The sequence below is a fragment of the Triticum urartu genome, chromosome 5A, assembly GCF_056163025.1.
Source record: "Triticum urartu cultivar PI428250 chromosome 5A, HENAU_Tu73, whole genome shotgun sequence".
Taxonomy (NCBI): domain Eukaryota; kingdom Viridiplantae; phylum Streptophyta; class Magnoliopsida; order Poales; family Poaceae; genus Triticum; species Triticum urartu.
In genome coordinates, this window is record NC_141877.1 from 435,235,737 (window position 1) to 435,260,537 (window position 24,801).

The 24,801-nt window shown below is 44.6% G+C and overlaps 1 protein-coding gene across 1 annotated transcript; it reads right to left on the bottom strand.

The window, feature by feature from the left end:
- Positions 1-23,424: 23,424 nt before the first annotated feature.
- LOC147971787 (uncharacterized) lies at positions 23,425-24,117 on the bottom strand. Its single transcript, XM_087524117.1, has one exon. The coding sequence runs from the start codon at positions 24,115-24,117 to the stop codon at positions 23,425-23,427; it is 693 nt and encodes a 230-aa protein (XP_087380243.1).
- Between the last annotated feature and the right edge of the window lie 684 nt (positions 24,118-24,801).

The window sequence follows — 24,801 nt, forward strand, 5'->3', positions numbered from 1 at the left end:
CATAGCACGTTTGTTTTAGAAGATGCAGTTAACTAGTTCAAAGTTTTTGTGAGTGACGACGTAAACCTGTTGGATGCAAAACTGGTAAGTTCATTGTTTCCCGTCGTTTATTTTTCTGGTTTGTTGCATTTCTTTTTATAGTTAATTTTTGGAGCAGTGGTTCTAGTTCTACGTGCCAAAATAAGTTTTCATTTTTCAATTTTTGTTTTTTGATGTGAACAGATTATGCCGTGCTCCAAGGATGGTCATTATTCCTTATACATGATGAACCAGCATCACCAAACGTTTGATATCCATGACACTAGGAAGTACACTGGCCATGCTGATGTCACAACAAAGTGGCGCAGGAGTGATTACCATTCACATTGCACTGAAGTGGCATGTCATTTTTTCTTGCCAAGTGCAAAGCTTTTTTGTGTTTCTCCTACTGCATTTTTTTGATAAACTGCACATGCAATGTTAGCACACATAGGACCACACTTGTTTATGTAGTGCACTGCAACATAAGCGTGACAGAACTGCATTTTTCTCAGACCCCTCATAATCCTTGTAAAAAGGAGATAAAAGGAAATGACCTCATGTGCATTGAAAAGAGGGACTGTCTAGACGTTGAGAACAACTTTTGTATCTGAATCGTAATTTGATCTGTGGTGTGTGTTATTTTTACATTGTGCTTCCTTTTTTTGCCAGATGAGGAGGATGACTCAGTTGATGAAGGCGATTTATGGTGAAAAAAATATGTAAATCTAAGAACCACCCTGTCTGGGTTAAATTGGCAGAAAAGTCCTCTTACCCGGTTGTGCCAGCGCAGGGAGAAAATGAGTGCGGAATCTATGTTCTGAGGGTGACGCAGTTGTATGACGGCCAACGTTTAGTTGAGAAAATTGTCAAAACCGACGTAAAACCTTCTATATTTTCTTCTTTTTCTTGTTACTTATTATTATTACACTTTCACTTTTTGTTCTTTATAACAACCTTTTTTATTTAATCACTGTCTGCATTTTTTTTATTTTCTTTTTCAGCCTGCTGTTGAAGATTGGAAGGCGGAGTACATGTTCCAGCTGCTGTTCAATTCCTCGAACATGTTGTGTTACGAAGACATGCCGCTTGAGCTACGAGAACTGATTGCAGACCTCGGGCTTACTTCCCTGTCGTAATCGCAGATGCAGTCGCAGACGCAGTAACAATCTACTTGGTAAAAACCCTGTGTATGGACAAGAACTAGGGTTCATGTTGTGTGTTGTGTGGTGTCTAAGGTATATAATGTATGAAAAGACGTTTGTTTTCTGTTTGTTGTGATTTTCGTCTGCTTTTTTGCAGCAGTGTTTTTATGGACGAATTTTGTATCTGTATGTGTATTTTATATAAATAATACATACAGTAAATATATGTGTATATTTTTATTTTTGTTGACTTACACGTTCTGTGTGAACCGGCATTTTGACGCGCTTATATGTATCTTATCTGTCCCATTAACTGCATTGCATGTGATACCGAACTTCTTCGTCCAACACAAAGCACTGCATTTGTCTACAAGTTTGTGTTGCACCTATTTTTTCTGCACTTTTTGCCGCAGACCCTGCATTCATGTGTGCATCTTGGAACTGCATTGCTTTATGATACTGCACTGCTTTGCCAAACCAAGTGAAGTGCGTTGCTTTATGATATTGCACTGCTTTTTTGCCTAACTAAGTGCACTGCTTTTTGCCTATCCAAGTGCACTGCTTTTTTTGCCTAACCTTTAGTTGGTTATTTTTTATTGTTTGTATTGTAAGGTATGGGGGGTTGGGGGGTCATATTTTTGGTTGACTATAGATTTGTATTTGCTATTTGTATTCCATATACTTAACGCACTGTGTGCGTTAGCGCGAGGCCGAGCAGGGGGTGGGGAGGGGGGTCGTGAGCCCCCTCCCCACCCCCCTGTGAGGTCGAGCCTGGAACGAGCCGGAGCAGGCGGCGACGCGGCGTGCCGCGGCGCCGCATGCGCAGGCGAGTCCGTCACACCCCGTGCGCCTCCCTTTCTATCTTAGGGGTGTGGCTCTGGGGTTGCGTGCGTCCTATTCTTGGAAAAATAGAATGTCCGCAGTACGCCTGTCAACCAAGCGCACTGCGTGCGTTAGCGCGAGGCCGAGCGGGGGGGTGGGGAGGGGGGTCGTGACCCCATCCCCACCCTCCTGTGAGGCCGAGCCTGGAACGAGCTGGAGCAGGAGGCGACGCCGCGTGCCGCGGCGCCGCATGCGCAGGCAAGTCCGTCACACCCCGTGCGCCTCCCTGTCTATCTTAGGGGTGTGGCTCTGGGGTTGCGTGCGTCCTATTCTTGGAAAAACAGAATGTCCGCACTGCGCCTGTCAACCAAGCGCACTGGGTGGGATAGCGCTAGGACGAGCAGGGGGTGGGGAGGGGGTCGTGACCCCCTCCCCACCCCCCTGCGAGGCCGAGCCTAGAATGAGCCGGAGCAGGCGGCGACGCGGCGTGCCGCGGCGCCGCATGCGCAGGCGAGTCCGTCACACCCTGTGTGCCTCGCTGTCTATCTTAGGGGTGTGGCTCTTGTAAGTGCATCTTGTGCCACCCCTAGTTGGTTTTGGAGTATTGACGACAAACCTAGTTGAGGGACTAATGTGTTTGCGAGAATTGCAGGATAACATAGGTAGAAGTCCCTCATTGATTCGGTTTTCCTACCAGAGATGACCCCTAAAAATGTATGAAGACATTGAAGTCAAAGGTGGTATGTGAAGACATTCACATTGAAGACTATGACAAGAGAAGACATCGCATGAAGACTATGGAGCGCGAAGACTTGGATCTTTCGTAGTTCTTTTTCGTCTTTGTTGAGTCATAGGAACCACCGTACTGTTAAGTGGGGTCCAAGAAAACCAGTCAGAATGACTGAAGTGATGCTTAACCAAAATCCTATATCTTCGAGTGAAGACTATGAGAGCGAATCTTGTTCAGAGTTGGACAAGTCAGTTTTGCTTGTAGCCCAAGTAAAGTTGCCGTGTGTGTTTGAAATCTGACCGTTGGAACACGTGTCAGTTCCTTAGTGACCCAGGGTCATTTCGGACAAATCAGGTCGGGTTGCCTAGTGGCTATAAATAGCCCAGTCCCTACAACCATAAACGGTTGGCTGCTGAGAGTTAAAGTACGGATTTTGTCATTTGAGAGCAACCCACCTCGAAGCCTTTGAGAGAGAATTCCTTGAGAGGATAAAGCCCTAACCACCCAGAGCCAAAGAGTGTTAGGCATCACTTAAGTCTTCTTGTCTGTGTGATCCGAAGACTTATTACACTTGAGGACTGTGAATCCTCCAGCCGGTTAGGCGTCGCGTTTTGAGCATCCAAGAGTCATTGTGGATCGCCGGTGAACGAAGTCTGTGAAGGTTTGGAAGTTTACCTTGAAGACTAACCAGAGTGATTGGGCAAGGTCTGTGTGACCTTATCTCAAGGGGAATACGGAGAGGACTAAGTGTTCTGAGCTGTGTGCTCAGGACTAAGTGTCCGGGACTGAGTGTCCTCAGGTTTAAATACCTATCCGCCCTAACCACACATACAACTGTCACAGCAGTTGGAACTGGTCTACCAAACCTTTGTCTTCGTCACGCACACTAGTTCTATCCTTCTCATCTCTTTATTTACGGTTGGCTCATGTAAATTCAGTGCCTATTTGCTTTATCTATTTGTCTTCACTATGTACCTGATCCTTACTGCCTAGCTACTATTAGTCAGTGTGGTTTCACTTCATTGAATGCTTGACTATTGTCTGTCTAGTGTAGTCTATCTTCCGCTTCATGATGATAGGTTTATTTCTATCGTTTGTCTTCGAAACTCACATGTTTTGAAGACTTTCATAAAAATTGCCTATTCACCCCCCCTCTAGTCGATATAACACACTTTCAGTTGGTATCAGAGCCTGGTACTCCCTTGTTCTGTGTGATTTTGGTTTAACTGCCCGGAGTTTCAGTTATGTCGACCACAGGTATGAAGACTGTGTCATGCCCCATCTTTGACGGTCACGAGTATCCCAAGTGGAAGGCCATGATGAATTAGCGCCTCATGGAAACAAACAGCGAGCTATGGACCGTCACTGAGATTGGTCTGACCGATCTGTGCAAAATGGCGGAAGCTGATGACATTCGCAAGTACACTCTTCTCAACCTCACGGCGAAGGACGTCATCTGTTCCTGTCTATCTCAAAATCAGTTTAGGAATGTCATGCATCTCGATCATGCAAAGCTCATCTGGGACCGTCTCTCTGAGGTCTATGAGGGTCATCGAACTCGTCATGATCCTCGGTTCTAGGACTTCAAGGAGTCACTCAAAGCGATGACTTTCGAACCAGAATCATCATCTTCTGCATCATGCCTTATGGCAAATGATGCTAAGGTAATTGAATGCTATCTATCTGAATCCAGTGATGATGAATCCGGTGATGAATTTGGACTCAGCTATGCAAAACTTGCTTCCCTTGTCACTAAACAACAGAAATCTATGGAACATATTCAAAAACTGTTAGACAAAAGCGATGACCTGTTGGACACTGAAATGACTCGATCTCAGTCCTTAATTGAAGACATAAAAAATCTTCATGTTAAGTATGAGGAACATGAAAGTCGTCATGAAACGCTCTCAACAGCTCATGAAAGGTTTTCCTATGATTATCTTCAAAGGAAGCAAGATCTTGAGAAATTGAGAGTGGCTCATGAAGATCTTCAAAAGAAAAATGAGTCACTTCGCGCCGAACAGATCAGTTCAGCTCAGGAAGGATTTGAACCACCATGTCTTAAATGCATTGAGCGTGATAACGCTACTTCTGTTGCTGAATGCTCTACTGCTGCTACTGTTGTAATATCTTCAACAGTTGATGTGGAAACTAACCCCTCTGCTGAGGACACCACTGCTATTGCTGATGAGAATGCTAGGTTGAAGACACTGCTTGAAACAGGGATGTACAAAAGTCTCAAAGGGCATCAAACACTTTGTGATGTCCTCAAAAGGCAGATCCTGAACCGAAACCCTAGGAAAGAGGGGTTGGGTTCGTAAGGAAAATGAATACTGATGGCTCTTACTGGAAACCTGAGCAGTACCCCAAAACCACATGGGTTGCTACAAAGGAACCTTCAGCAGATCCATCCACTCTATCTGGCTTCACTTGTGCTAACCCCATTGTTATTGATGAATCCTTTGATGCAAACTATAAACTGTTTAAGAATCAGAATGGTGAAGTGTTTGCCAGGTACATTGGTACTAACTGCAGGAATGGACCGCCTATGAAGAAGATCTGGGTGCCGAAAAGGTGTTTGGAGAATCTTCCTGTGAATGTCATCATGACACCACGGGTGAAGAAGATAAACCCCAGACCACAGGCTTCATACGGTCCAAAGGCTTCATACAGACAGAGGACTCACTGGAGTCAAACTAACGCAAATGTTTTGCAGGGAAGCCATACTCAGGCCTATGAATATGAGCGCGGTCGTTTAAACCGGCATGTTCATAAGACCAAGAACTATTCTGCTTATTCTTATGAGTACTACTGTCCACCTGCAAGACTTTTTGCTCGGGCTCCAAAGCCAAAGTTCTCAGATGCTGCACTTAGACTCATTGCTTCGAAGCCACCCCTGAAGATGTGGGTGGCTAAGAAAGCTTAACTCTCTTTTGCAGGGAAAGGTCTCCAGCCGAAAACCAAAATTGTCTGACACTATTGCTGGGGACCTTAAACATCTTGTAGGGTGCAAGATTAAATGCCCAAATGGTCTTACTATGTACTTTGTTTCTAAATCTCTTGCAACTTGCCCTATCAGTCCTAATCTTGACCTAAGCTTTAATAATCCACTGGTTCATCAAATGTTTTTTCTTCACAATTCTCTTCGTGAAGCCTATCCCCCTAACTGCACTGTAGGGTACGACACCAGCTGCTTCAGAATGGATGATTGATAGTGGGTGTACAAATCACACGACTGGCAAGCGAAGCCTTCTCATGGACTCAACTTTACGTCCATCAGACAAAAGTCACATCACATTTGCTGACACTGGTAAAAGCAAGGTATGGGGTCTTGGTAGAGTTGCAATCTCAAAGGATCAACACATGGATAAAGTCATGCTTGTTGAATCCCTTGGTTTCAACTTAATGTCTGTCTCAATGCTTTGCGATTTAAACATGATTGTGATGTTTGGAAAATATCATTGCCTTGTACTAATGGAATCTGACAAGTCTCTAGTGTTTGAAGGGTATCGAAAAGATGATTTGTATGTGGTAGATTTCTCAGCAGGACCTCAACTTGCAGTACGTCTTCTAGCAAAAGCTTCTGAATGCTGGCTCTGGCATCGAAGGCTAGGGCATGCTGGCATGAGGAACCTCCACACCCTTGCAAGGAAGAAGCATGTCATAGGCATCGAGGGCGTCAAGTTCAAGAAGGATCACTTATGCGGTGCCTGTGAAGCAGGAAAGATGACAAGGGCCAAGCATCCCTCAAAGACAATCATGACAATGACTCAACCCTTCAAACTGCTACACATGGATCTTTTCGGTCCTACTCATTACTCAGCTCTTACTACTACTGCTTGTCTCTATGGCTTTGTCATTGTTGATGATTATTCAAGATATACTTGGGTGCATATAATCCTTTACAAGACCGAAGTGCAGGATGTCTTCAGACGCTTCGCCAATCGAGCAATGAACAACTATGGCGCCAAGATTAAGCACATCAGAAGTGACAATGGCACTGAATTCAAGAACACTGGCCTTGATACATATCTTGATACTTTGGGCATCACACATGAATTCTCAGCTCCGTACACGCCATAGCAGAATGGCGTCGTCGAACGCAAAAACAGAACACTTATGGAGATGGCTCGGACGATGCTTGATGAATACAAGACCCCAAGAAAATTCTGGCCTGAAGCCATTGACACTACATGCCACATCATCAACCGTGTTTATCTTCACAAGCTTCTGAACAAGACATCCTATGAACTCCTTACTGGCAAGAAGCCAAATGTCAGTTACTTCAAAGTATTTGGCGCCAAGTGCTGGATCAAGGAATCACATCACACTTCAAAATTTGCACCAAAAGCACATGAGGGTTTTATGCCTGGATATGGAAAGGATTCTCACTCCTACAGAGTCTTCAATCTCTTTCATTACAAAGTGGTTGAAACAGTGGATGTGCGGTTCGATGAAACTAACGGCTCACAAAGAGAGCAGCTGACAAATGTGCTAGATGAAGTTCCATCCAGTGAATCAATCAAACTTATGGGAACTGGAGAAATCATACCTTCTGAAGCTCAACCTGAAGAAGAACTTATCATCTCCGCACATGATCAACCTGAAGACAATGCTCGGCCTGAAGACAATCCCTCTAACAATGATAATGATCAGCAAGAGCAAAATCTTCGTCCTGTACATCCTCGTGTTGCAAATGAAGTGCAGATTGAGAGAATAATTGATAGCATCAATGCACCAGGTCCACTCACTCGTTCAAGGGCAACTCAGCTAGCAAATTTCTGTGGGCACTTCACATTCGTCTCAATAATAGAACCCAAGAAAGTTGAAGAAGCCTTCATGGAACCTGAATGGATTCAAGCTATGCAAGAAGAGCTTCAACAGTTTGAGCTGAATAATGTATGGGAACTGGTTAAGCGTCCTGATCCTCGGAAGCACAATATAATAGGCACCAAATGGATATATCGCAACAAGCAAGATGAGCATGGTCAAGTTGTCAGAAACAAAGCTCGTCTCGTTGCTCAAGGATACACTCAAGTTGAAGGGATTGACTTCGATGAAACATTTGCTCCTGTGGCTAGACTTGAAGCCATACGCATACTGCTGGCCTATGCAAATCATCATAACATACTTCTGTATCAAATGGATGTGAAGAGCGCTTTTCTCAATGGCAAGATTGAAGAAGAAGTGTATGTCGCACAACCACCTGGCTTTGAAGATCCAAAACATCCTGACCTGGTATACAAGCTCAACAAGGCACTGTATGGCCTCAAACAAGCCCCTCGGGCTTGGTATGACACATTCAAAGACTACCTGAAGAGCAAAGGCTTCAAATCTGGTTCCCTCGACCCCACTCTCTTCACGAAGACATATGATGGTGAACTGTTTGTGTGCCAAATATATGTGGATGACATTATGTTCGGCTGCACCAATCAGAAATACAGTGAAGAGTTTGGATATATGATGCAAGAGCAATATCAGATGTCCATGATGGGTGAGCTGAAGTTCTTCCTTGGTCTTCAAATACGTCAGTAACGCAACGACATCTTTATATCTCAAGAGAAGTATCTCAAAGATTGCCTGAAGAAGTTTGGTATGCAAGACTGCAAAGGTTTCACGACGCCAATGCCAGCCAAACATCATCTAGGTCCCGACGACAATGGTAAAGAGTTCGATCAAAAGGTATACCGCTCCATGATTGGTTCCTTACTTTATCTATGTGCATCTAGGCCAGATATTATGCTTAGTGTTTGCATGTGTGCTCGATTCGAAGCGGCACCAAAGGAATCTCATCACTTAGCTGTGAAGCGAATTCTTCGATATTTGGCTTACACCCCAACTCTAGGATTATGGTATCCAAAGGGCTCAGAGTTTGATCTGGTTGGTTTCTCGGATGCTGATTATGCTGGTGACAAGGTGGATCGCAAGTCTACATAAGGCACATGTCATTTTCTGGGACGATCATCTGTCTATTGGTCTTCAAAGAAGCAGAACTGTGTATCTCTCTCTACTACTGAATTTGAATACATTGCTGCTGGATCTTGCTGAGCTCAGCTTCTGTGGATGAAGCAAACACTCAAAGACTATGGCATTCATCTGAAGCAAGTGCCATTCTACTGCGACAACGAAAGCGCCATTAAGATTGCCAACAACCCAGTTCAGCACTCGAAGACAAAGCACATCGAAATTCGTCATCACTTTCTCAGAGATCATATTGTGAAGGAAGATATTGATATCATACATGTCAACACTGAAGAGCAATTGGCAGATATCTTCACCAAGCCCTTGGATGAGAAGAGATTTTGCAAGTTACGGTGTGAGCTAAATATCTTGGAATCCTCAAATGTCCTGTGATCAGGCATACATCCTAACACTTATGCATATTGATGAGTTAGATGTGCAACACACGAAGTAAAGTATATCTTCAATCAATGAAGACATACATTCTAAGTGTGAATACATTAATGTGGAATTTGACTTCGGAGCGCCACGATAATTGTGCGTCGTGTATGGGTCTAATACTTCCTATACGGTGGGTAACGCCACCACCAAATTCTTCTGTTTGAAGTGTTTTACCCATGGCGTTACATTTGCTATGTCTTCACATTTTGTTTGTCTTCATTCTCAACTTGTCCTCATGATTATCTTCACTATGTTGATTTGATTGTGTTTTTCACATATATATATACATGGTGTTTTGTCCTCTACAACATTCACTTATAGCTATGTCTTCTTGTTGAATCTTTTGAACTAAGTGAATGTGATCGGACCCTAACCTCTCTATGCCTTCTATCTCAAACTCTATCTCTCCAAATCATATGCATTCTATTGAAACTGTCGAATGTCTTCTCTGCGTCCTTGTCAGCAGAAGATACAGAGACAAACATTAAGTCCGTTTTCAATGCCAATTCCTTCACCAGAAACCCAGAGAAGTGGGAACGACCACCCGACAATCCAAGCATGCGTGAGAACGTGGAACAACCTCCGATAGGTTGCATGATGGCCACGTGTTCTTCAGATGTGAATCGCCAGGGGCACCTGTGTAATAACGTTGTGCCGTCCCTGTCCCTATAAATACACGCCTCACCACAGTCATTATCCTTCTTCCACTCTCACACGAACCCTAGCGCCACCGCTAGCCCTCGACGACACCGGCGATGAAGCGCTTAGCTGCCGGGACCTCTCCGACGCTGTCTTCACGCCGGCTGCGGACATCGTCTTCTCTGCCGTCGCCGTAGGTGTTCTCCGTCGCCAAGTTAGGGCACGGACGATCGAACTGCTCGGCCTCCTCTTCCACTCCGTCTAGCAGTTTCTTGTGTGGTAAATAAAACTTCCTTTTTACGGCCTCTTTGATCCTATAGATTCGTCACTTTCTACCACAAGCAGTTTCTGTTCACACAAGTTGGATCCACTTCATACTGCATCTCATATTATGCCTAGTATGTTCACTTATGCTTCACAAAGTAGTTAGATTCCTCACTTGTACTGATCTGTGGATTCGTACAAATCTGGAACCAACTCCTTATCTATGAGTGAATGTCTTCGCATGATGAGGTCAATGTCTTCTAAACTAATTTATCTTCAAAATCTTCTGAGAATGCATATGACCTCTTCCCCTTCCCTCGCACCTTAATGCTGTCACAGGTACATGTCCGTGGGAGAATCCCTTGGTTCTCACAGTCTGCATTCATTTGCAGAATTCTTACAGCATCACATAAATTCTCCCAAAGCCAGTTCCTGTTTGTCCAGCAAGCGAAAGCCCTTGAAGCCTTTGAACGTATTGAAGAAATTCAGTTTAAAGTTCATGGCTGCAATGAAATCAGCAAGGAAGGGTGGCAGAAAGCGTCGAGGTGAGACATCAAGAGATCTGCCCGATGACCTCTCAGAACTGTACAAGACAGATCTAGAAGAGGATTACAATCAGCGCAAGACACGAATCCAATGGATTCGACGATATTGGGCAGAACAGTGGTTCAAGTACAGATTTGTGACAAAGGAATATGCTGAAAAGAACGACATCAAGCGACCATGGGGAGACATCCTATACAAAAATCTTCAACCCAGGTCCAGAGATGAAGCCATTGAACAAGGCTTCTATCCCTGCATGGTCCATGGACCACAGCCTGTGGATGCTGACCCATCGTCACTGCTCTGGTGTCGTGACGACAATCTGTTTGAGCGCAACTTCCAGTTTGCCCAGAATTTGGCGAAGCAGAACAAGAAGTCATTGGGACTAGACTTCAGCCCTGGTCCCTCTGCTCCCCGTGCAAATGGCACCCGCGATGCCGAACCCAATGTCGTCGGTCCGGTCTACAACCTGGATGGCCTCATCACTCACATCTCTGTTCAAGATGCCAAAGTGGATCATTCTGATGATGACGCTGACACTGATGAAGCCCCAACTCCTACTCCAAAGCCGCAGAAGTCAAAGCCTGCCTCAGCACCAAAAATCTCATGGGAGAAGCCACGGGCTACTGCACCTCCTGAAGACAGTGTGTAGTCTGAAGATCTGTCACGCATCTCCAAGCCCCCGAGAGCCATGATGCCTCTGCCACATACCAGCCAAGAACTGACTGCTGCTGCTATTCTGCACAATGATACCATTGATCTATCCAGTGATGAAGATCTTGCAGATGACGCTCTTGAGAAACTGATCAAGAGCAAAGAAGAAGCAGAAATCTTCAACAATTTGCCTCTCTTTGACGTGGCAATCATCAACAACTTCATCGATGAGTGGTTTGACACGCCCAACCTTAGCTTTGAAGATCTGCAACTTCCCATTGGCCTCAGTGTTGCTTTCCATGGCACCATTGCTTCAGAGTTAGCTATAGCCCAGCGCATCGTTGAACTGAAGCAGAAGATTGACTTTGAGAAAGCTCAGTTCAAGAAGCATATGGCCAAGCTCAGTGTGCAAGAGGTTAAGAACTTCGAGATCATGCTGCACGAGCTCAAAGAAGCCTTTCTCAAGAAGCGTGAAGAAGCTCAAGGTTCTCGTGAGTGCATGAAGAGCCTGGCTGACAAGTGTGTGCAAGCCTACAATGAGGCTGAGAAGCGCAAGGCTCTTGGGCGTCCTGGCATTGACCCCAGGATGGCTGCAAAGCAGCAGAAGAAGAAGCCCGCTATGGCCAAACCCGACGCACCAAGGCAGGAAGCACATCCCATTGTCTTCCCAACCAGCATGACTGGCTCGAAGCCAAAGGCCAGGTCTACCGCTTCAGACCTGAAGAAGAGGAGGACAGCTGAGGCTGAAGCCAGAAAGAGGAAACATCCTGAAGCCTCTGCTGCTGCTCCCTCCAAAAAGAAGCGCAAGACCAAGAAGGAACGGGCTGCTCCCACAGAGCCCTTAATTGTTGAAGCTATCTCCATGGTTTGCCCTGCTGCTGAACATCAAGAGCGCCAACTGACTGTCCATGAGCCTGCTTTCACAGAGCCTCATGAAGCTGAAGACATAACAGCAGCTGATCACACCGCTGCTGAAGACATTGGTCATGATGACCATGTTGAAGATGATTTAGTTCTTCCTCAGATCGAGCACCAACAGGTATCATCACCTGTGCTTACGCACAGCGAACTCAACAGCATTGGTCGTCCTCTGACGCCAATTGCTCAGGATGCAACATGGGCTGATCACCCACAACAACAACAAGTCACACCACCCCGGCAAGAAGAAGAAGATGACTTTGAGGCCCAGCCAACTCCATCTCCAAAGGCGTCGCCTGCGTTACACAGGCTTCGCAAAGGACCAAGGTCTCAAGTCTTCGAGTCTGAAGCTAAAACTACTGAAGACATTCCGGCTGCATCAGCCGATGACACCCAAGAAGAAGAACGTGTTCCTACTCCCCCAACTACTGAAGAAACTGTTCTCGAGGAGAACGTGTTTGTGCCCGACCCTCCAGCTCATCAAGTGGAGGTAGAAAATCTTGAGGCTGCCACCACCAACTCCAATGAAGCCACTGACGTTATCATGCTTGAAGCAAATGTGGAGCCTGCACCAACCCAAGAACCAGAAGTCAGCGTAGCCAATGATACTACTGCTTCTGTTCCTGCGCCTGCTTCTGGTTCTCAGTTTGAGTATCATATTGAGCATAGGCCTCAGGTACAGAAGCCAATGCCAAGGTTGCCCAGGTTTCTAGGTCCTGCAATAGCACCTGGATCCTTCAATGTCAACGGCTTCAAAGCAGACAACACCTTCTTCAATAGCTCCAAGAACCCCTATCCTGTCTATCCGCAGTGAAGCTATTACTCCTGCATTCTGTACAATCAAGGTCGCATCTTCCCACATATGCGTCTTGACACCGAAGCAATAGCTGGTCTGCCCTATCTGGAAGAAGCTCTGGATTGCTTCAAAGAGGTTGGATTGTTGCCCTTCATCATCGACCAAGAGCACTGGAATGAAGAGTTGCTGCTCCAATTTTATGCCACACTTCACATACGTGGTTACAACAGAGATCCGAAGACTTGGGTCCTGGAGTGGATGGAAATGTTCATCACGAAGCCAAAGCCTTTGATATCATTGAGCTCACTGGTCTGCCCACTCCTGGAGATATCTATGAACCTGGATGTCAACTTCACAGTGAAGCTATGGAAAGCATCTTTCAGAGGCCTGAACCGAACATGAGTCAGATGCTCAGTATGATGAAGCCTTTGCCACAAGATGCTGCATATCCTAAGGAGTTCTTTGTTGAAGACCTTGAGTATCTGCTAAGGACTATCTATCACATTATAAGGCGAACTCTCTGGCCCATCAAAGGACATTCCCCACATGCAAAGCTGGAAGGTGCAATGAAGACTTTGGTCTTCTATATTCTTCATGGAAAATGCTTCAATGCACAAGACTTCTTCATACGCCAACTTGCTGCATCAGGATCTGATCTTTTTGGCTTGAAGTTCTACGCTCCATGGATAATGCGTCTGATTAAACTCCACTCAGCTATCTCATATCAGCCATCTACTCGCAATCATCGGATCTTTCTGCCTAATGTGGATATGTCCGTTGAAGCCATTTATCCTGAGCCTGCCAAGGAACCTCTCAGTCTTCAGAATGCGGAGCATCAAAGTTTCACTCAGAACATTGAAGGAGTTGAAGCAGTCACTCGTGTTTATCCTCTGGCAGGTACTACACGTGCACCTCATCGTGCTCTTACTGAAGCCACTGAAAGCACTATTGCCCAATGACCAAAGAAGCGATCTCGTGTTCTCAATGACCGAGAGCTTCTGGTTGCTCTTCATCAGAAACAGGATAGGCATCATGACTGGCTGAGGCGCCAAATGCAAAGCCTCTTGGTGGATGTCAACCGCATTCGCAATCTTGCCACCAAGAATGCCTTTGTTGCCCATGAAACTTGTCGGCGTACATGGAAAGAGCTGACGCTTATGTGTCCTGAGGATGATCTTCAAGAGGATGGCTTCTCTGAACGTTTCAAGTTTGACTCCACACCTCCCAGAAGGGCTGTGCTGCGACGAACCCCATCTCTTGAAGACTCTGAGTTTTCTTCCTCTGCGGCAACTGTGAATGCCAGAGTGATCGAGGACAAAGATGATGCCACTTCACCGCCCCCTACTTCTGCACGCCTCGACACTGCCCCAAGTTCTTCTGCACCGCCGAACACCACCGACGACCCTGCTGCCTCACCTACTCTTCATGGGAATGAGTAGATGCTCTATGTCTTCAAACCTTTTTGGTCCTCACTGACAAAAGGGGGAGAAGCTTATGAGTTTGATAGTCTTCAAGCGGGTCCATATGGGCGGTTAATTTATGTTTTGCCTGGTGTTTACAACTCTCGTTTTGATACATTTGGTTCTTTGAGTTGTAACACTTAAACTCGATGGTCGTCTGCTACTTATTTGCTATTTTGTGATGCGATGATAAATTCCGCATGTGCGACGATAAATTCCGCACTTAGATCATTTTGCAGACGTCCATTTTTCATTATGCATGTTCATTATCTTCACATACCTTTCAAGCGTGATGAATTGTCATCATAAGTTGATGAGGATCTCCACAAGTACAACCTGCCATGTGCATTTGCATTCCAAAAGCAAATTACTTATATGCACATCTTCAGGGGGAGCCCTTGCAACTTATGAAGACAATTCCTTATCCTTTACAATTTCACATATTATATTCCCCATTGAAAACTTCAACTAGTTTGTCATCAATCACCAAAAAGGGGGAGATTGTAAGTGCATCTAGTGCCACCCCTAGTTGGTTTTGGAGTATTGACGACAAACCTAGTTGAGGGACTAATGTGTTTGTGAGAATTGCAGGATAACACAGGTAGAAGTCCCTCATTGATTCAGTTTTCCTACCAGAGATGACCCCTAAAAATGTATGAAGACATTGAAGTCAAAGGTGGTATGTGAAGACATTCACATTGAAGACTATGACAAGAGAAGACATCGCATGAAGACTATGGAGCGCGAAGACTTAGATCTTTCGTAGTTCTTTTTCTTCTTTGTTGAGTCATAGGAACGACCGTACTGTTATGTGGGGTCCAAGAAAACCAGTCAGAATGACTGAAGTGATGCTTAACCAAAATCCTATGTCTTCGAGTGAAGACTATGAGAGCGAATCTTGTTCAGAGTTGGACAAGTCAGCTTTGCTTGTAGCCCAAGTAAAGTTGTTGTGTGTGTTTGAAATCTGACCGTTGGAACACGTGTCAGTTCCTTAGTGACCCAGGGTCATTTCGGACAAATCTGGTCGGGTTGCCTAGTGGCTATAAATAGCCCACCCCCTACAACCATAAACGGTTGGCTGCTCAGAGTTAAAGTACGGCTTTTGTCGTTTGAGAGCAACCCACCTCGAAGCCTTTGAGAGAGAATTCCTTGAGAGGATAAAGCCCTAACCACCCAGAGCCAAAGAGTGTTAGGCATCACTTAAGTCTTCTTGTCTGTGTGATCTGAAGACTTATTACACTTGAGGACTGTGAATCCTCTAGCCGGTTAGGCGTCGCGTTTTGAGCATCCAAGAGTCATTGTGGATCGCAGGTGAACGAAGTCTGTGAAGGTTTGGACGTTTACCTTGAAGACTTACCAGAGTGATTGGGCAAGGTCTGTGTGACCTTATCTCAAGGGGAATACGGAGAGGACTAAGTGTTCTGAGCTGTGTGCTCAGGACTAAGTGTCCGGGACTGAGTGTCCTCAGGTTTAAATACCTATCCGCCCTAACCAGACATACAACTATCACAGCAGTTGGAACTGGTGTACCAAACCTTTGTCTTCGTCACGCACACTAGTTCTATCCTTCTCATCTCTTTATTTACGGTTGGCTCATGTAAATTCAGTGCCTATTTGCTTTATCTATTTGTCTTCACTGTGTACCTGATCCTTACTGCCTGGCTACTATTAGTCAGTGTGGTTTCACTTCATTGAATGCTTGACTATTGTCTGTCTAGTGTAGTCTATCTTCCGCTGCATGATGATAGGTTTATTTCTATCGTTTGTCTTCGAAACTCACATGTTTTGAAGACTTTCATAAAAATCGCCTATTCACCCCCCCCTCTAGTCGATATAACACACTTTCAGTTGGTATCAGAGCCTGGTACTCCCTTTTTCTGTGTGATTTTGGTTTAACCGCCCGGAGTTTCAGTTATGTCGACCACAGGTATGAAGACTGTGTCATGCCCCATCTTTGACGGTCACGAGTATCCCAAGTGGAAGGCCATGATGAAGAAGCGCCTCATGGAAACAAACAGCGAGCTATGGACCGTCACTGAGATTGGTCTGACCGATCTGTGCAAAATGGCGGAAGCTGATGACATTCGCAAGTACACTCTTCTCAACCTCACGGCGAAGGACGTCATCTGTTCCTGTCTATCTCAAAATCAGTTTAGGAATGTCATGCATCTCGATCATGCAAAGCTCATCTGGGACCGTCTCTCTGAGGTCTATGAGGGTCATCGAACTCGTCATGATCCTCGGTTCGAGGACTTCAAGGAGTCACTCAAAGCGATGACTTTCGAACCAGAATCATCATCTTCTGCATCATGCCTTATGGCAAATGATGCTAAGGTAATTGAATGCTATCTATCTGAATCCAGTGATGATGAATCCGGTGATGAATTTGGACTCAGCTATGCAAAACTTGCTTCCCTTGTCACTAAACAACAGAAATCTATGGAACATATTCAAAAACTGTTAGACAAAAGCGATGACCTGTTGGACACTGAAATGACTCGATCTCAGTCCTTAATTGAAGACATAAAAAATCTTCACGTTAAGTATGAGGAACATGAAAGTCGTCATGAAACGCTCTCAACAGCTCATGAAAGGTTTTCCTATGATTATCTTCAAAGGAAGCAAGATCTTGAGAAATTGAGAGCGGCTCATGAAGATCTTCAAAAGAAAAATGAGTCACTTCGCGCCGAACAGATCAGTTCAGCTCAGGAAGGATTTGAACCACCATGTCTTAAATGCATTGAGCGTGATAACGCTACTTCTGTTGCTGAATGCTCTACTGCTGCTACTGTTGTAATATCTTCAACAGTTGATGTGGAAACTAACCCCTCTGCTGAGGACACTACTGCTATTGCCGATGAGAATGCTAGGTTGAAGACACTGCTTGAAACAGGGATGTACAAAAGTCTCAAAGGGCATCAAACACTTTGTGATGTCCTCAAAAGGCAGATCCTGAACCGAAACCCTAGGAAAGAGGGGTTGGGTTCGTAAGGAAAATGAATACTGATGGCTCTTACTGGAAACCTGAGCAGTACCCCAAAACCACATGGGTTGCTACAAAGGAACCTTCAGCAGATCCATCCACTCTATCTGGCTTCACTTGTGCTAACCCCATTGTTATTGATGAATCCTTTGATGCAAACTATAAACTGTTTAAGAATCAGAATGGTGAAGTGTTTGCCAGGTACATTGGTACTAACTGCAGGAATGGACCGCCTATGAAGAAGATCTGGGTGCCGAAAAGGTGTTTGGAGAATCTTCCTGTGAATGTCATCATGACACCACAGGTGAAGAAGATAAACCCCAGACCACAGGCTTCATACGGTCCAAAGGCTTCATACAGACAGAGGACTCACTGGAGTCAAACTAACGCAAATGTTTTGCAGGGAAGCCATACTCAGGCCTATGAATATGAGCGCGGTCGTTTAAACCGCCATGTTCATAAGACCAAGAACTATTCTGCTTATTCTTATGAGTACTACTGTCCACCTGCAAGACTTTTTGCTCGGGCTCCAAAGCCAAAGTTCTCAGATGCTGCACTTAGACTCATTGCTTCGAAGCCACCCCTGAAGATGTGGGTGGCTAAGAAAGCTTAACTCTCTTTTGCAGGGAAAGGTCTCCAGCCGAAAACCAAAATTGTCTGACACTATTGCTGGGGACCTTAAACATCTTGTAGGGCGCAAGATCAAATGCCCAAATGGTCTTACTATGTACTTTGTTTCTAAATCGCTTGCAACTTGCCCTATCAGTCCTAATCTCGACCTAAGCTTTAATAATCCACTGGTTCATCAAATGTTTTTTCTTCACAATTCTCTTCGTGAAGCCTATCCCCCTAACTGCACTGTAGGGTACGACACCAGCTGCTTCAGAATGGATGATTGATAGTGGGTGTACAAATCACACGACTGGCAAGCGAAGCCTTCTCATGGACTCAACTTTACGTCCATCAGACAAAAGTCACATCACATTTGCTGACACTGGTAAAAGCAAGGTATGGGGTCTAGGTAGAGTTGCAATCTCAAAGGATCAACACATGGATAAAGTCATGCTTGTTGAATCCCTTGGTTTCAACTTAATGTCTGTCTCAATGCTTTGCGATTTAAACATGATTGTGATGTTTGGAAAATATCATTGCCTTGTACTAATGGAATCTGACAAGTCTCTAGTGTTTGAAGGGTATCGAAAAGATGATTTGTATGTGGTAGATTTCTCAGCAGGACCTCAACTTGCAGTACGTCTTCTAGCAAAAGCTTCTGAATGCTGGCTCTGGCATCGAAGGCTAGGGCATGCTGGCATGAGGAACCTCCACACCCTTGCAAGGAAGAAGCATGTCATAGGCATCGAGGGCGTCAAGTTCAAGAAGGATCACTTATGCGGTGCCTGTGAAACAGGAAAGATGACAAGGGCCGAGCATCCCTCAAAGACAATCATGACAATGACTCAACCCTTCAAACTGAGTGTCCTCAGGTTTAAATACCGATCCGCCCTAACCAGATGTACAACTGTCACAGCAGTTGGAACTGGTCTACCAGACCTTTGTCTTCGTCATGCACACTGGTTCTATCCTTCTCATCTCTTTGTTTACGATTGGCTCTTATAAAGTCAGTGCCTATTTGCTTTATCTATTTGTCTTCACTGTGTACCTGATCCTTACTGCCTAGCTACTATTAGTCAGTGTGGTGTAGTCTATCTTCCGCTACATGTTGATAGGTTTATTTCTATTGTTTGTCTTCGAAACTCACATGTTTTGAAGACTTTCATAAAAATCGCCTATTCACCCCCCCCTCTAGTCGATATAACACACTTTCAGCTCTGGGGTTGTGTGCGTCCAATTCTTGGAAAAACAGAATGTCCGCACTGCACCTATCAACCAAGCGCACTGCGTGTGGTAGCGTGATGCCGAGCAGGGGGGTGGGGAGGGGGGTCGTGACCCCCCTCTCCACCCTCCTGCGAGGCCGAGCCTGGAACGAGCCGGAGTAGGCGGCGACGCGGCGCCGCATGCACAGGCGAGTCCGTCACACCCCATGCGCCTGTCAACCTAGGCAGGATGTGACGTGGGATTGTGCCGTTGTAGCCAGGAGTATATATTTTTCGTGGTAGTACAAGTGATGTCATTTGTACTACTTGCACCAACTTTCATGCACTGAACGAAAGTTGCAGCAGCCCCTTCGTTCTGCATTTATGCACGTACTGCACTTCATATATATAGTCTGTGAACTGCTTTATATTGTTATGTGAACTGTATTCACGTTTCTTTATAAATGTTAATATTAATGTTCTTTTTCTATAATTACTTTTTGTGGACTACATGTGTACAAATGTGTAATGCTTATTTTTTAGCATTGTGAACTGCATTAATCTTTTTTTAGGTATGAGTTGTAGTCAGATTACCTAATTTTTTAACCGTTGTTTTTGAATATGTTATGTATGTGAGTAGTATGTTTTGGTATCACACATTAATTTTTTCAAAGTTTTCTGGATAATTGTTCTAACACAAACTAATTTCAGCGAAAGCAATTGATCAGAAGCAAACTGTGATACATGAGCAAACAACAGAAATAAAATTTAATGATAATTCTAAAACGACATTGTTTTTACAAAAGAAATGTTTGATATGAAGCAATGGACATAATCAAAAGCTTGCATACATGAAACAAAGAACAACACAACGACTAAAGTAAAGTGAAACTAAAACATAGCCCTGAATTATTTCTAGTTGTTATATTGGATTACAGCCTTGTTCTTCTTCTGCTTTGCTTCTCTGTCTCTTTTTGCCCTGTCCGGTCCCATGATGACATCGTAGATGATTCTCCATGACTCATATGTCGTGAATGCATCTATTGCTGCATACTTGATAAGCTTTTCTGGCAATGTGTAGAATCCCCATAGAGTATGGTCCTCCTTGCGGTTAATTTTTTTTCTTCATGTCATGGTAGTGAATGTCTATCATCCTGCCAGCAATATCAGCCAAAGAGTCAAACTTCTTTTTATTGTATGGGTCTCTCCATTCCACCTGTATATAAATGTAGTTGTCGGAGTTGATCTTCAAACCAGATAGCTTCAGCTTGCTTTTGTCTCCTTCAATGGCGAATCCGACGAAGGTGTACTCACCATTCATGAGGAATTTGTCTAGTTCCATTGGCATGCAAGATGTTTGTATAGAGTGAATATAGTTTATTTACTTAGAAGTACCAATGTTTTTTGTTTTTTCCGAAACTGAACTGCAATATGAATATCTGAATCTGTTGCGTTGAGTAGTTGCTAATACTTTGTTCAGCATAACTAGTAAATCTGATAACATATTGCATAAACAATGCATGTTTTTTGCATGATTGTATTCTTGAACTGTATTTCATACATGTTTTGTATAGTAATGTTGCAGTTTTCTATTGTTCAGTCAAATAGTTTGTATTTGGTAAAATAAAATAAAATTGCGTGTATTGCTAGATCATACAATTCAAGAATTGAACACATGAGGGACATACATGGAGCCAGATGAAAACTGTCAACGAATTCATATGCTATGCTTTTCAAAAATGAAAACCAAAGTTTAAATATTGGCGATTGCAGTGAAGAAAATTTAAAATCAATATTGACAATCAATAGCACAAATTGATAGTTATTCTGACCTGTCTTTAGCTGCAGAGATGTGGTAGACAAGGCATTCTTTTTCTACGCATAGCTGGAGCACCGCTGCCCGCTGTGGCTTCACGTAGTGCGTGTACTCGACATCAATGCCGACTAGTTTAACGGGCATTCCGCCGAGCTTCCTCCTGAGCGTGGACAACATCTTGTCCACGTCTTCACCATTGCATTTGCAAATGACGTGGAGCTTGTGGATGCCGTGGAGGTCGATGTCGTGGAGCTCCCTGGTGTACCAGCAGAGCTGCTTGTAAAGAGGTGCATCCGCCATGACTCTCCTATGCTCTCTCGTGTTTGTTTTGGAGAGAAGATGTTTGTGAAAGGAAGTGTGGAGAAGAAGATGCAATGGTTTTTTTTGGGTACGAAGCAGTTGTGTCTTCTCCTCTGCTCTCCTTGACAGGACGTGGGAGAGGTGGAGCGGGGTGGTAGCGTGGTGGGCCTCTGTTTCTAGTTACGTGACAACTACAGAGAGGTTCTGCTATGAGGAGGGTCTGTTAGTGCGTTGGAAATCCGGAACATCGTGTCCTCTTTTTTCGTGACTTGTTCAGGTATCCATGCAACTGTCAGAAAATGTGATGATTGTGTTTTCGGTGAATTTTCCTATTAACTGCACTTCTTTGATATCAGAATAGAACTGCATACGTCCACATAGTGTACTGCATGGAAATGGAATTTATTCTTCGTGCACTGGATTATATCGGATTAGGATTTATACAGATGTACGCACATTTAGTTACTTGATGGAGTTCTTTCATGCAGTTCTTTATTTTATAACAGACTGCTTTGCTTAACTAACAAGGCTGCATTCTTCATTTTAGCCTTATTGCAATGCAGTAGAAGGAGAACTATATGTCAGACAAAAGAATACTTCGTGCTTCCATGTGGAGAACTGCATTGTTTGGCGTCGCGGACTGCATTTGTACTTTTACTTCGGGCTTTTTGCATTTTATTTATTAATAACGAATTGTAGTTTCTGGCTGTGCCAACGCACATTTTTCTTTTGTTGTTGTTATTCATTTAAGAAAATGTTTTCTAATTTTTCTTTGATGTTTTATTTTTTGAAGTTATTGTTTTTTCTTAGTGGGCCTTGTTGGGCTGTGTTCGAGGAGTGAAGACGCATTTCGGCCCAAGTGGGCCTGTGAGCATGGCTGGTTCCTGGTGCGTTGTGTGTGGCCTAATGTTTAGTCCCACCTCGCCCGCGGAAGGCGCACCCGATCTGTTTATAAGCGCTGGCGAGGCAGCCGCATCGAACTCCTCTGGTCACTTGTTTGGGCGCTTAAGCACGGCGCTCGCTGCTCTATGCTCTATGACCTGTGGGCCCATGCGCACCTGGCCCCATGCATTGTGGCTTAGAACGGCTCACCTACGATGGGCGGAGACCTACTACGAGACTGGCTGGGGTCGGATGCACATGTGGTGGTCAATTTTTTCTCTCTCTCTCTCTCTCTATCTTAAGTATTTTTTTCAACGTAGGGGCGTTCACTGGTTATCAAACTACTCTAGCACTGCATTGATCAGTGCTCTGTACTACATGTGCACGCATTTCATACTACATGTTCAGGTCTCATTTTTTGTTTTCATGTGTTTGCTCTTACGTAATCTTTTTTCCAATGTAGGGGAGTGCACTGCTTAGTAAACATACCTGTACTGCACGTTCATAAATTTTCCACACTACATTTTTTTTCAATGTAGGGGTGTGCACTGCTTTGTAAACCATCTGTGCACTGGACTGATCAGAGTTTTGTACTGCATGCACACGCATTCCGTAGTACATGTACAGTTCTCATTTTTTGTTTTCATGTTTTTGCTCTTATGTAATCTTTTTCCAATGTAGGGGAGTGCACTGCTTAATAACCATAAACCGCACTATATTGATTATGTTTATGCACTGCACGTTTATATATTTCCGCACTACATATACAGGTCGCATTTTTTTCTTTTTGTGTTTTTGCTCTTATGTATTCTTTTTTCATCAAATTTAGGGGCGTTCACTGCTTCGTTGCGTATGTGTAAACTTAATTCGACAGAGTATGTACTGCATTGGTACACAACTTGCACTACATGCGTCCTATTTGCACACTGCATCTTATTTTTGATTTGTACACTGCTCGAATCTAATGATTCATAAGGAAACAACAGAAAACAAATTATCATAGGCATTCTCTACGACAAGTTCATCATGAGCAAACTAATTTCAACAGAAAATAGTCTAACATAATCAAAGTTCACATCATTACAAGCGATTCTGCATGGCAAGCAAACTAAGTTCTGCAAAAGCAAATGATCACAAGCAAACTAACGATACATAAGCAAACAACATAAAGCAAATTTGATGATAATTCTAACACGACGTTGGCATTGGTTGCTCTTTGGCCGGCACTATATTCTTCTTCACCAGTCAGCGCCTCCCCATCCCCAGCTGCTCCTGGCGCGCTTCTTGGGGGGCTCTTCCTTCTCTGGCTTTGCACGGCGAAGCCCGTCCTGGGTGAGGGTGATGCGGTTCCATATCTCGTACGTTGCATAAGCGTCCTTTGCCGCGTACTCGATGTGCCTCATGGACAGAGGCAGGGTGGCCCAGCGCTTGTGCTCGTCGTCGGTGATCTTCTTCTTCATGTTGTTGTAGTAGTCATCGATGAGCATGCCAGAGACGTCTCCAAGGGAGTCCAACTCCTTGGTTGCCTCGGGCACCCTCCACTCCTTCTGGATGTCGATGAAGTTGGCAACCTCCAGATTGACGCGCTCTAGCCTTGTTTTGTCGCCGTCGATGGAGAAGCCTGCAAAGGTGTACCTGGGGTCGGCGAGGAAGTTGTCGAAGACGGTGCACCTTTCAGCGGTGCTCAGTTGGAAGAGCAGCACTGGGTGTTTCTTGCTGATGGAGAGTTGGTAGAGGGCGGGTTTCTGCGTCGCTTCAGGCTCGTTGTTGTACTCGAGATCAATGTCGACGATCTTGTGGCACTGGAGGCTGAGGTGGTGCTCGTACTGCGCGAGGGTGATCGCCACCTGCTTCTTGCCGTTGGTGTGGATGGCGTGCAACTTGATGTTGCCGTGGGCCTCCACGTCCTTGTACTCGTCGGTGAACGCCATCGCCGGTAGTAGGGGCTTGGTGTTTTTGCGTGGATGGATGTGATGGAGCGATTTGATGGCAGCGCAATGGATACTTGTGTTGTTTGTGGATGAGAAGGCCTATGGCAGGGGTCTGAATTTAAGGGGAGGGCGCGGTGTGGGATGGCCGCATCGGATGAACTACACGATCTCGGCGACGATGCGGTTTGTGTAGCTCATGGGTTGGTGTTTCGTCTGTGATTGTGGGCTTGTGGTGATGGAACCGCTCCGATTGGGTAGTTGTATGAGAACATGGTGTTTTTTTTTATCAGTAGATTTTTTAACCACCACTTTTTGTGCGAATGGGCATTTTGTGGCGTTTATATGTATCCTGCGTGATAATAAAACTGCATTAGTTAGAGTACCGCACTGCATCATGTGCAACGGAGAATTGCATGTTGTCTAGACGTGCATACTTCACAGTATTTTTTGTGTGTCCTTGCTGGAGCCCCTGAATAAAGTACAATGTATTCCGCAAATTTACGAGTTTTTCATTGTGTTCCATACCGTGTTTTTATGCATGTAGGTAATCCGGAACTGGATTTGCTAAACCGTACTGCTTCGTGTAGCTAAATGCATTGCATCTTTCTAGTGTTGCGTACTACATCAATTTTTTTGCATGTACTTACTAAAGTCCCTATACGGGAGGGGTAAGGGGGGGTTCGG

Bases quoted from the DNA above. Each gene is read 5' to 3' on its own strand.
- LOC147971787 (XM_087524117.1), bottom strand. From the start codon at position 24,117: ATGGCGTTCACCGACGAGTACAAGGACGTGGAGGCCCACGGCAACATC.